The 12,059-nt window shown below is 42.6% G+C and overlaps 1 protein-coding gene across 4 annotated transcripts in view; it reads left to right on the forward strand.

The window, feature by feature from the left end:
* The window catches only part of ADGRF5 (adhesion G protein-coupled receptor F5), a 48,021-nt gene that overhangs the window by 17,787 nt on the left and 18,175 nt on the right, over positions 1-12,059 (forward strand). For all 4 annotated transcript variants that reach the window (XM_061460961.1, XM_061460964.1, XM_061460963.1 and 1 more), the window contains 8 exons: positions 1,788-1,848; positions 2,218-2,388; positions 3,591-3,770; positions 7,061-7,188; positions 7,665-7,723; positions 9,030-9,172; positions 9,966-10,178; positions 11,807-12,040. In XM_061460961.1, the coding sequence (XP_061316945.1) occupies positions 1,788-1,848; positions 2,218-2,388; positions 3,591-3,770; positions 7,061-7,188; positions 7,665-7,723; positions 9,030-9,172; positions 9,966-10,178; positions 11,807-12,040 (1,189 nt within the window). The remainder of the gene's footprint in view (positions 1-1,787; positions 1,849-2,217; positions 2,389-3,590; positions 3,771-7,060; positions 7,189-7,664; positions 7,724-9,029; positions 9,173-9,965; positions 10,179-11,806; positions 12,041-12,059) is intronic.

Consider the following 12,059-nt stretch of genomic DNA (forward strand, 5'->3'; position numbering starts at 1 on the left):
AGGAGTTTTACCACTGTCTTGACAATAGGACAAGTAGATGATCAAAATGCCACTCCTGAGAGACCTGTGTTTAGGCATTGTGCTTGCAGTCAGACTTCACTTCGCTTTCCCACTTTTTCAATAATCTTCCCATACTGTTTTTGCTTCATCAATAGTGTGAACTATGGAAAAACCATTTTGTGCTTTGTCCTCTATATGGTTTTATTAACACAGTTTCTGTACGAATAGTCCCTAACTGGAAAGGAAAAAAGGAACAGAGAAAAAAATGGTATGACCAAGTGGAAGTTAATGTACTTTGGTAAGGAAAACTAATGTACAAATCTACCAACACTTGGTCTATCACAATTACTATTGGTCCAGAAAATGCTTCTTTCATCTTCTACATTATGAAGATGCCAAGCCAAAATGGACTCCAACATCTATGTTCAGCCCCTAAAACAACAGGGACCTTAGTTCTGATGGACTGACCAGAGCACAGTGCAATTTTTTGAGCAGGTTGAAAAAAGGCATGCAAACTTGAAGAGGAAGGTGGGAACTCCTGAAGCTGTTCCTGCCACCAATCCTTTTTTTTTTGCTATCCAAGATACAGCTGATGCCAGCAGCCTGATCTGCTCTCTGGCAGATGTATAGTAGTGACCAAGTATCTCATTTGCTCTGTTTTTCCAAACTGTCTCCATCTCAGTACTTAGGCATTTTCATTAAGAGTAACACCTTGTTTTTCAACACCACTGATGCCTATTTCAACCTGCAAATGAGCCATCATTTAATGCTGTGAAATACCTGAACTATTTAGCCATGTAGCAATACCCTGCATTTGTTTGGGAGAATAATTGAAAAGGGAAACCACTTAGTCCAAAACTGGAGGAAGACATGGGTCACAGCGGGCTTTCTGTAACTCTCTTAGCTAACCTCTGAGGTGAACAGCAGTACCCCAACAGTGCAAAACTGCCAGAGCACTTTGGGATCTTTGCTGACAGCACAGCTGCAATATGAAGCCCAGCTCTAATCACACACCAGATGGTTCCTTTATGTAAGGAGATTACTTAAGAGTTGCCAAGCTATTCACCCTTTCTGTAAATAAAGATTTCAGTAGGAATCAAGAAACTGGCAAAGATGTGAATTTCCTGCCTGTGTCTTTGCTTGTTCTTCAGCCTTTCTTGCTAACTGTGGTGCCAGTGTATTTTTAGGGCATGTTTAAAAAAATAAGATGGTCTGCATCTCACTTGGCTGCACCCTGCGTGAACCCAGTCATACTGAAATTGTACCACCATTGCCCTAGTCAACCTTGTGCCCACAGAATAGCTGACATGACACCTAAGCTGGAGCCAAGACATTTCAAACCCTTTTCTACTCCTACTCAGGTTGGCTTTGCTGCTGCAGAGCTGGAAGCTCAGAGCAAAGAGGAAAGCAGAGGGTGGCATGAGTCCATGTTCTGGATTCAGAGGCTGAGTGGCTAGGTTTCCCAAGAAGTTTGCAAGGCTAGCCATGGACTAAAAGCACTGAATCAGCTCCTTAGCTGATGAATTCCTGGTAAGCTGAGGCAACTGCCTTGCAGAAATATACAAAGAGACTCCTACACACTCAGTACGTCCCTCAGGTGGTGTCTTACTTTCCTACATGGAAGATACACATATTCTGTTTAAAGAGGAAAACCTAGGAGGGGCTAAGATTGGTGGAGGAAAGAAACACTATCTACATACATTCTCCATCAATTCTTTGCCAACAACAGCAGCTAAAGCTTCACTTTGTTTTTTCACAGAGCTTCACTCTCTTTTTTTTCCCCACAGATTGACAGTGAACTAATAGAGGAAAACTTTCAATCAGAGATGCAAAGGCAGAAGCGAAACAGTACGTACACAAACATGTGGTAACAATATGATTCTAGTAAGCCAAGGGTGAAATCACTATTGGGGCCAGCACCTCTTAAGGTACCTTGACTTACTGAGTCAAAGGAGAGAAAGGGTGGGACAGCTTTTTTCTGTATCTGTTATGCCATTTGCATCAGCTTCCTATTGTCCAAAGACCAAAGAAATCTGTCTTTTGTCAGACAACCAGCAGATAAAACATGTGCAAAATATCTGCTGAGTAGGAAACAAGATTTCCTAAGCAGAATGCCACACTAAGCAACAAAGGTCCCAAATGCCAAAATGGAAGCTATCAATTTCTGATTTTCCCTCACACACAGCTTAGTCTCATGCTATTTCTCTTCTCTTTCAGTGCTTATTTTTGACCTTCCCCCTCTGGAGTACACCACTGACATTGAAGTAAGACTTACGGATTCATCTTTCCTGAAGCCAGTCAAAGACTACTTCAAAAATCTTAATCTTTCAGTTTCAACAAATATTTCAAATGTAGAAATGACAGTTTCAAACATCAACATTACCACAGGTGGGTTGGTTATTTACTTTTATAATCTGCTTTATTTTTATATATTATGCTTTTTTTTGCCAGTAGTTGATCTCTCCCAGTTTTACCATCCATCATGCTTAGGAATCAGCAAAACTGAACTGTCTCTGCTGTGTATGGAAGACCCATGAAGACTGAAGCTCACAACAGCATGTTTTGTTATCTGCATCTCTCCACCCCCTTTGTATAATGGCATTAGGAATAACCCTGAATGATTTTCTTTTCCTAAGGAAAGGACAAAGCCAGAGGAAGCCTGAGCCAAAGGATTTTGCTCCAGTTTGACTAACAGGCAGTCTGAGTTACTTTCAAGTGTCAGGAAGCTGCGACTGCAGTTATCAGACTGTTTACTTCCCTCCACTTGCATTTGAAACATAAATTGCTGTAAGAGGCTGTACTCTGACCCTGATCAAGATAGGCTGCATGAAGTGCAGTCTTTCCCTGGTATATTCTCTAACCATGTTCTTACTGTACAAGATACCAGACAAGTTTTATTACATGAGCTGACCCATAAAGGAGTGAAAGGAAGTGTTCATTGCTTCTCAAAACAACATGCAAATGGATCTTCTAGAGGTCTTCAGGGTCACATGCAATGTGTGAAAATTACTTTAATACCTTATTTTGTCAATGGTACAGAAAAACTGAGAGTGAAGTGGTTTGGGGTTTATGTTTTTATTTTTTATTTCTTTTATTAGAAAGAATGTATGTCTTTTAAGGACTTGGTGGTAACGTTACCTTCTCTCATGCAGCATCTGTCAGAAGACAGAATTAGACAGCAACTCACTAGTCACCATGTAATGACCATTATCTGTTCTTAAAATCTTTAAAACCCTAGACATTTGCTTCCAGCTTATACAATACAGAAACACCCAATCTGAAAACTATCACAGGACCCTGGCCAAGACACCAGGTAAATTTTTATGATCAGGGTTTACATCTGCATTCGATTACTTAAAAGTAATTAATCAGACTTATCACTGTACCAGTCTAGTCCCCATTTCTGGTTAGTTGTCATTAGTATAGTAAGGTTTGCAAGGTGTCAGAAGTTTGCATCATTCAAGTGAACTCACAAGAAGGGCAACATTTAGTTGAGATCACTGGCATAAAGGTACACAGGGTGAATATATATCATGCAATATAAAATGCTATGTTTACCATTCTCATACTATTTCTCTGTCTGATACTAGTCTGTCTGCCCAGTGGTGAGAACAGTAGCTGTTGTTCCTGTGAAGATGGATATGCCTGGCCAAGTGCGGTGTGTGGTGACTTGATAACCTGCCCTTCTGTCAGCCTAGCACCTGATCTGCCCTGTGGCTACATGAAGGAAATGCCTTTCTCTGGGTCTTACTGTGAGCCACAGACTAAAGGTAAGGAGAAAGAGTGCTGAACTTCATCATTCTGATGTGGGTCCACCTTGACCCAAGTACTTGCAGATATTTAGTGCCATACTGGAGCCCCAGCTTCTGGAATCACTCTCCTGCCTCTTCAGGACTTCCAGCTTCTGCTAAGTAAAGAAAGTTTCATCTCATCAGATTTTCAACAGAGGAACTTACATATGCGATCAAAGTGTGCCACAGTGCTCAAAAAAAGGAAGCAAAAATCCAGCACGAATCTTTTGTCTGGCTTTATTTCATGACTCTTGTGACAAGACGCCCATGGGCTTTTAGGAACCTAACTGATGACTGGGCACTTAGGTTTGACAGCAGTGTGATGGAACTCTGCTTCTCTGCAATCCAAGACAAACACCCATGAGGCTCTTCCTCTGATTTGTGATGAGCAGCATGCAGAGTCATCCGGAGGCAGCCCTAGAGCTGGAAGAAGTCCAGTGCTGTCAGCATGCCCATTCTAATCAACTCTGCTTGGAGGCAATGTTTTATCACAGGGCAGCCTCATTTCAACACTGCCGTACTACTTCCAGAACTACACCTAGTATCTCTTCCATGTGGAAGTCACATACCCTTTGGAAGTCCAGGGCCCTTGGTACAATGCTCCTCCACTGAATGGTATGGACATGTCCTTAAGTGGACCCAACTTAGAAAATTCCAGTATCTCTTTAAGCATTTTATATTATTTTGTGCCCATTGATGCGTTTTCACCCAGAATATTACCCTTCCAAAGTCACTGAGGATTTTTACATTAATTTCAGTGAAACATAAGTGGATATTCATCCTGTGTAACTTTCAGTATATGAAAGATAAGTATTTGATCAAACTTATTCATGCAAGCTGTCTATAGCTAGAGCAATGTAGTAATTCAACCATTGTAGGAAAGATGTTTATCACCTTTTGAAGGTGTCCACAGTTTTGCATAGATTTCTAGCAGATGCCAGGCATCTAAATTAGATATAAAAAATCAGAAGAATCCCAACTTTCCTATTATACAAATGAATCTTGGCCAGTTGTAAGATTTTGATTTAGCATTAAGACAGCTTTACCAAGGGAAAATTGTACCTGACTAATCTAGTGGTCTTAGGGGGTGGACTAACTGCATCAGTGGACAAGGGAAAAGCTACAGATGTAATCTACCTAGACGTCTATAAGGTCTTTGATATGATCCCCTACAACATTCTTGCTGATAAATTGGAGAGATATGGGTTTGACAGATGAAATGTTAGATGGACAATAAACTGGTCAGATGGCCACATCCAGAGTTACAGTCAGTGGTTCAATGTACGAATTGAAGCCAGTTACAAGTGATGTCCTCAAAGATCTGTACTATTATATTCTTCAACGACATAGGCAGTTGAATTGAGTATAGCATCATCAGGTCAGCAGATAACACCAAGCTGAGTGGTGTACTTCATTCACAAGAGGGAAGGGATGTCATGCAAAGGGACCTTGACCACTTGAGAAGGGGCCTGTACAAACCTCATGAAGTTCAATGAGGCCAAGAGCAAGGTCCTGCACAATCCCCAGTATAAATACAGGCTGGGGAGTGAAGGGATTGAGAACAGCCATGCTGAGATACTGGTGGGTGAAAACTGGACATGAGCCTGCAGTGTGCACTCACAGCCAAGAAAACCAACCAGATCTGGGCTGCATCAGAAAAAGCATGACCAGCAGGTAGAGGGAGGAGATCCTGCCCCTCTACTTTGCTTTTGTGAGACCCCACCTGCAGGCCTGCATCCATCTCAGATCCCCAGTGCAAGAGGGATGTGGGACTGTTGGAGCAAGTCTGGAGGAGGCTACAAAGATACTCAGAGGGCTGGAGCACCTCTGCTATGGAAACAGGCTGAGAGAGAATAGAAGGCTCTGGGGAGAACTTATTGTGGCTTTTCAATACTTAGAGGGGGAAAACAGTAACGAGTGGTGTCCCTTAGGGATGGGTGTTGGGACCGGTCTTGTTCAACATCTTTGTAGGTGACACGGACAGTGGGATTGAGTGCGCCCTCAGCAAGTTTGCCGATGACACCAAGCTGTGTGGTTCAGCTGATATGCTGGAGGGAAGGAATGCCATCCAGAGGGACCTCGACACGCTTGTGAGGTGGGCTGATGCCAACCTCATGAAGTTTAACCATGCCAAGTGCAAGGTCCTACACCTGGGTCAGAGCAATCCCAGGCACAGCTACAGGTTGGGCAGAGAAGAGATTCAGAGCAGCCCTATGGAGAAGGACTTGGGGTGTTGGTTGATGAGAACACAAACATGAGCCGGCTTCAGTGTGTGCTTGCAGCCCAGAAAGCCAACCATACCTTGGGCTGCATCAAAAGGAGCGTGACCAGCAGGTTGAAGGAGGTGATCCTGCCTCTCCACTCTGCTGTTGTCAGACCTCACCTGGAGTATTGTGTGCAGTTCTGGTGTCGTCAACATAAAAAGGACATGGAACTGTTGGAACAAGTCCAGAGGAGGGCCACGAGGATGATCAGTGGACTGGAGCACCTCCCAAAAGAGGACAGGCTGAGAAAGTTGGGGCTGTTCAGCCTGGAGAAGAGAAGGCTGCATGGAGACCTCCTAGCAGCCTTCCTGTATCTGAAGGGGGCCTGCAAGGATGCTGGAGAGGGACTATTCATTAGGGACTGTAGTGATAAGACAAGGGGTAATGAGTTAAAACTTAAACAGGGGAAGTTTAGATTGGATATAAGGAAAAAGTTCTTTACTGTGAGGGTGGTGAGGCACTGGAATGGGTTGCCCAGGGAAATTGTGAATGCTCCATCCCTGGTGGTGTTCAAGGCCAGGTTGGACAGAGCCTTGGGTGAGATGGTTTAGTGTGAGGTGTCCCGCTCGTGGAAGGAGGTTGGAATCTTAAGGTCCTTTCCAACCCTAACTATTCTGTGATTCCATGATCCTATATAGGAAAGACAGAAAGTTTTTACCAGGGCCTGTAATGACAGGACAAGAGGCAGTGGTTTTAAACTGAAAGAGGGTAGGTTTAGAGTGAACATAAAGAAAAAGTTTTTCACATTAATGACAGTGAGACACAGGAACAGGTTGCCCAGACAAGTTGTGGTTGCTCCATCATTGGAAGTATTCAAGGTCAGGATGAATGTCCCTGACCATGGCAAGAGGGTTTGACTGGATAATCTTTAAAAATCCCTTCCAACCCAAGCCATTGTATGATGTTATAATTCTATGATTAAATTAGAAGAATAAGCTAAGAAATCACTTTGTAAGCATTGATTTTGTTTGTTTTTTACACTAATTTGAATGTTTTTCCTTACAGATTCATGTGGTATGGGAGAGCCCATTGTAATGAATATGTCAGTCAGACTTGACACAGACTTTCAGGATGATCTCAGGGATTCTTCTTCCGAACTATACAAACAATACAAAGCTGACCTTGAAAAAGCGGTAATGACTTTAGTTTTCCATCTCTGAAGGAAGAAAGCCCTCTAAGAAATATGGTATTTACCATAAGTGTCTGTTAAATCTGGTGTACTGTCACTGTGTCTGTGAGTAGCTGTCAAGTATGCAGCAGTGGTAGCTACAAAGTGGGCAAAGGCTGACCTCCATTGGAAGGCAATGACAATATCTCCATTGATTTTAATATGTCTGTCAATAGAAAAGTATTTAGAATGTTTTGCATCAAAAGCATGAAAAAATAAATCTTATAATGGGTCCCAGCTTAAATCCACATGAGCACACATAGAATGAAACCATCAACACAAACTTATCCCATGAAAGTGGGGAAAACACCAGGCCTGTCATATCACATATGCTATGTGCACTTACATCAGTGTAAAATGGAGAGTTTCCCATTTTAATGTACAGAGGACTAGAGCAATGTACAGAGGACTTATGTCGTGATATGTCTTCTTTTTTTACAGTTTAATGCTAGCTACAGATGTTTACCAGGCTTTGTATCGGCAACAGTGACTGGTTTCAGGTAAGTAAACAATTATATTTTTTCATGAAAGACACAAATCCTTCTGTCCAGTCTCAATGAGATACCAGTCAGCAAAGACTACCTTCACTCTGGCTAGAATCCACACTCAGTATATTAATTGATTGATGGCTTAGCTTCGCAAGCAAAGATTTGGGAAGGGCTTTAACCATGCTTACTACAAGCACAATGACCAAAGGCATGCGGAATATGCAAATCTGGTTGGCAAAAAGGGTGCTTAGGCAATCAGGAAGTGTCCAACCATGACTGTCATCTCCTGAGCAATCTCGAGCTACCCATGCACTGGTTCGCCCGCATGCAAGGTTGGATCTGCAGCTTCTCATGCACCTTGTCACCTGCCGTTTCGACCCTCGCCTGTCCATACAGACAAGTGAGAGTGAGCCCTTCCAGCCTGCGCAGTGGATTTTTTAGGTGAGGCACAGCTTGTGCAGAACTGGCCCTACCCTTTACACCTGAGGTTTAACTGCCATGGCCTAGCTAGCTAGGACGGTGACAGCAAAGTCCACAGGTCGTAGGTTTTGTAAGAGTGTCCTTCTCTTAGATGGAAGACCATACAAGGCTAGACGAGCTCCATCTGCCTGGGTTTGAAGATAGGAGGTTTTCTTCTCCTATGAGGAAGGCTTGTCTTCATTAATGAAGATTCAGGAAGGGCTTTAACCCTGGTGCGTGTGCTTGGCTTAGGAGCCACTGGCACGAGGCTACCATCTGCAGGCTTATGACTCAGTATATACATGCTGAATAACAGTATAAAAGCTTCAAAGGAAAGGTCAACTATTAGCATAGAAATAGGATTGTGGGTAAAATTCACTACTGTGCAAAATTCCAAGAAACATAACTGTTCTCCATTTAGATCAAAGCCTTTTATGGGAAAGACTGAATTCCACCCAAAGGGGGAAATAGATGTGAGTAAACCTAGTATAATTTCCTAGATCATCAGGAAGATGAGTTAGTACATTGACTCTGGCTATAACATTGGATCTGAGTAACAGAGATATTATTTATGTCCACACATATGTAAATGTAGCTGTATTTTAGGTATCTAAGAGAAGTTTAATGGAGATTAACAGTAGGCAAAGGAGATCTCACACAGAGGTGTTCTTACTTTGGGAAGAGCTGTAGCATAACCTTCATGTATTCCAGATCAAGTCTTGAGTCACATCAGGAGCCTTCAAAGGAGAGCCCTGTGAAGCCTTCCTAGTCACACAAGATGGATCAACACAACATAGAAAACCACTAATATGCAAGGATATTTAATTCTGGTGCTTCTCTTGTTCTTGTATCTGTTCAGGCCTGGAAGTGTTTTTGCAAACTACGAAGTAAAAGCAGGAACAGTAAGCTTTGAACAGCTAGCAAATGCCAACAAAGTTACACCACAATTTCTAGATTCATCATACCAGCTAAACCCAGCGACATACACAGCAGAAATAACTAGTAAGTTTAAGTTCTCTCAGTGTTTTCCTTCAACCTTTACTTTAGTATTTCTAGCCTGAACCATGTAGCTGCCTTATACTGTTGATTATTTGTTACTGGACCTTTAAAAACCGTTTACTTCTCTGGCTATTCCATTTCATCCTGTACCACCAAAGGTACATGAGATGACCATGCATGTAATACCTTGCACAGAAAACCAAATCCTTCTAGATACTCCACTGAACTTTCATGCAGTCCGTCCATGGGAGAGAGCTTGAATGCTCTCAAGTTCACCTCCAGAACTGAGACAGCTCTTAGCATATCAGGCTGCCAGCACTTCCCACATCTTCAAACAAAAGCAAAACCTCTTGCAGTTGACATGAGAACAAGTTCCCCCTGGCTTCCTTGGAAATTTTTCATGCTGCTGCTGGACAGCATGTTACAAATCAGTTGCCTGATCAAGTGCCCAAATGTGCTTATTCTCAGTGCACTGAGCACTGGTCTGTTGGTCTCAGAGGATTACTTCAACCTGGTTGCTTCTTTTCCCAATTTATCTACTTAGATAGTAGTGGTGGTGATAATATTTCTGCCCCTCTGTGTAAAACTCTCTGGGATCTTTGGCTGACAAAGATAGTAGAAGAATATATTGAGGGAAAATTGCATACCTTCTATCAGAAGTAGTGCCCTGCAGCTGATGTTGAGTGTGTATTAGCTGCGAAGCACCTAGGATTCCCACGAGATGAAAGGCATATGAAAGATGAAAGACATGAGCTGAAATGACAATAATGTAGAATGCTACTCTTTGTCTTCCCAGATCAGACAAACTTCATTGTGAGTCCTATAGACATTTTTGAAGGGGATACAGTAACACTGATTTGTGAGATAAATTCAACATCTAAGAATGTGACCTGGTATCACTTCGATCAGATCATCTCAACCTCCATGCGGTATTCAATGGAGAAAAAAGTTACAACGAAAAACTCAAGGTCGACTCTTAAAATTGCCAGCATTACGATGGAGGATTCTGGTATGATTTTCTATTGTTAAAACAGCAGATGTAAATTTCTAGTGTGGTTAGTTCTATAAAAAGCAAAGAGGAATGCAGTGACTGCATTTTCCTAGGGGAAATGTAAAAAATAGAATCCTAGAATCATAGAATAGCTAGGGTTGGAAAGGACCTTAAGATCATACAGTTCCAACCCCCTGCCATGGGCAGGGACGCTACACACTAAGCCATGTCACCCAAGGCTCTGTCCAACCTGGCCTTGAACACCGCCAGGGATGGAGCATTCACAACTTCCCTGGGCAACCCATTCCAGTGCCTCACCAACCTTACAGTAAAGAATTTCTTCCTTATATTCAATTTAAACTTCCCCTGTTTAAGTTTTAACCTGTTATCCCTTGTCCTATCACAGTGGTCCCTGATGAAGAGTCCCTCTCCAGCATCCCTGCAGGCCCCCTGTAGATACTGGAAGCTGCTATGTCTGTCCCTTGTAGTTTTGGGGTGCTTTTTTTTACTTTTAATGAATTATGTACTGACTGGACTGACATTGCCAGAAAGATGTGAAACGACTGAAATGATTATACAGGCTTGGGTATTCTCAGTGCAGGCTTCACTGCCGTATCACAGGAGACAACAGTGACTACACAGCTGTGGGGCTTTGCCACTCTTGGTGTGCTAATTTGAGGCTGTGGTTGAATTGGTCCTCGATGGCCCTTGCCCCCTTTGCAAACATCACCTAACCAATCAGAGCTCACAGTTACAGTTTTACATGTTCATGTTTATGGCTTTTTGAAAATCAGACCCCGTTAAATTGTGGCTTTTTGCTGAGGAGTTGTCAGGGTAATTATCATGTATTATCATAGCTTTGACTCAAGCTCCCACTCAGTCCTTTGGACCATAAAGTTTACATTCAAAAAAAGGGAATCTGTAACCAAGTATTTGGGCACACATACACAAAGTAGGAATCACGGGCCCAAACTTCTTTGGGCTAAGGATGCTCTGAACCATGGTGTCTCCACTCCAATGTAAGTGGCCTACTCACTTGGCTATCCCAATGGGGAAAGGGAACCCACATACCTAAAGTATGAAAGGAGTTGGGAGCTGTGATTGCCAGTTTCTAAAGGAAGCCTGGCTGTATCCAGAGGACAAGTGCCTGAGAACATGGCTCATAAATACTTCGTGCTCTTTGGCAATACCTTCTGAGCAGCGTATGTGCTTACACCTAGAGTGCCAGCTCTTCTGGACTCCCTCTTGGACACCTATCTCTCACCCATTCTGTGTAGGAACCTTTTGCACAGTCTATATTCTTACTATGACATATTGCTGCCATGTGGACTATAGGCAATGCACAGATCCCCAAAACACCAACTCAGCCAGATTTTAGGTATTTCGCTCCCAGACTGCTGGTCTCTTCTCAAGTACCCATCAACACTGAAGCTGCCTAACCTGGATACATTTGGCACCAGGAGTCTGCAGAAAGTATACTGCAGATGACTTGAGGGTACACATTAATTAGCAAGTAGCAAAGCCACTGCAGAGCAGGGAGATGTGAAAACCAGGGATAGAAGTAGCTCCCACCTCCTGATTCTACGTGTAGAGGAAAAAGCAGCAAAACATCTTCTCAATGCTAAGATATTGCTTATGTTTTACAGGTTCCTATAAGTGCACTTTCACAAACAGTGATCAGTTTAACACACTGATATACAAGGCCACGAAAACAATAGCAGTGTCTCCACTATACATCACTCCGAACTTATATGACATCAATGTTACATGCAACAGTCCTGAAATGCAGGCAAATGGTCTTCTGCTGTCCTGTTGTATTGACAAACACTTACCATCACTTACTGGTCACTGGGAAGTGAACGGAGCAATCAATATTACAGGTAAGTTTAACAAACGGTT

Source organism: Pezoporus flaviventris, unplaced genomic scaffold, assembly GCF_033815535.1.
Source record: "Pezoporus flaviventris isolate CSIRO_AGI_PZ_B2104156 unplaced genomic scaffold, CSIRO_AGI_Pfla_v1 ptg000031l, whole genome shotgun sequence".
Lineage (NCBI taxonomy): Eukaryota > Metazoa > Chordata > Aves > Psittaciformes > Psittacidae > Pezoporus > Pezoporus flaviventris.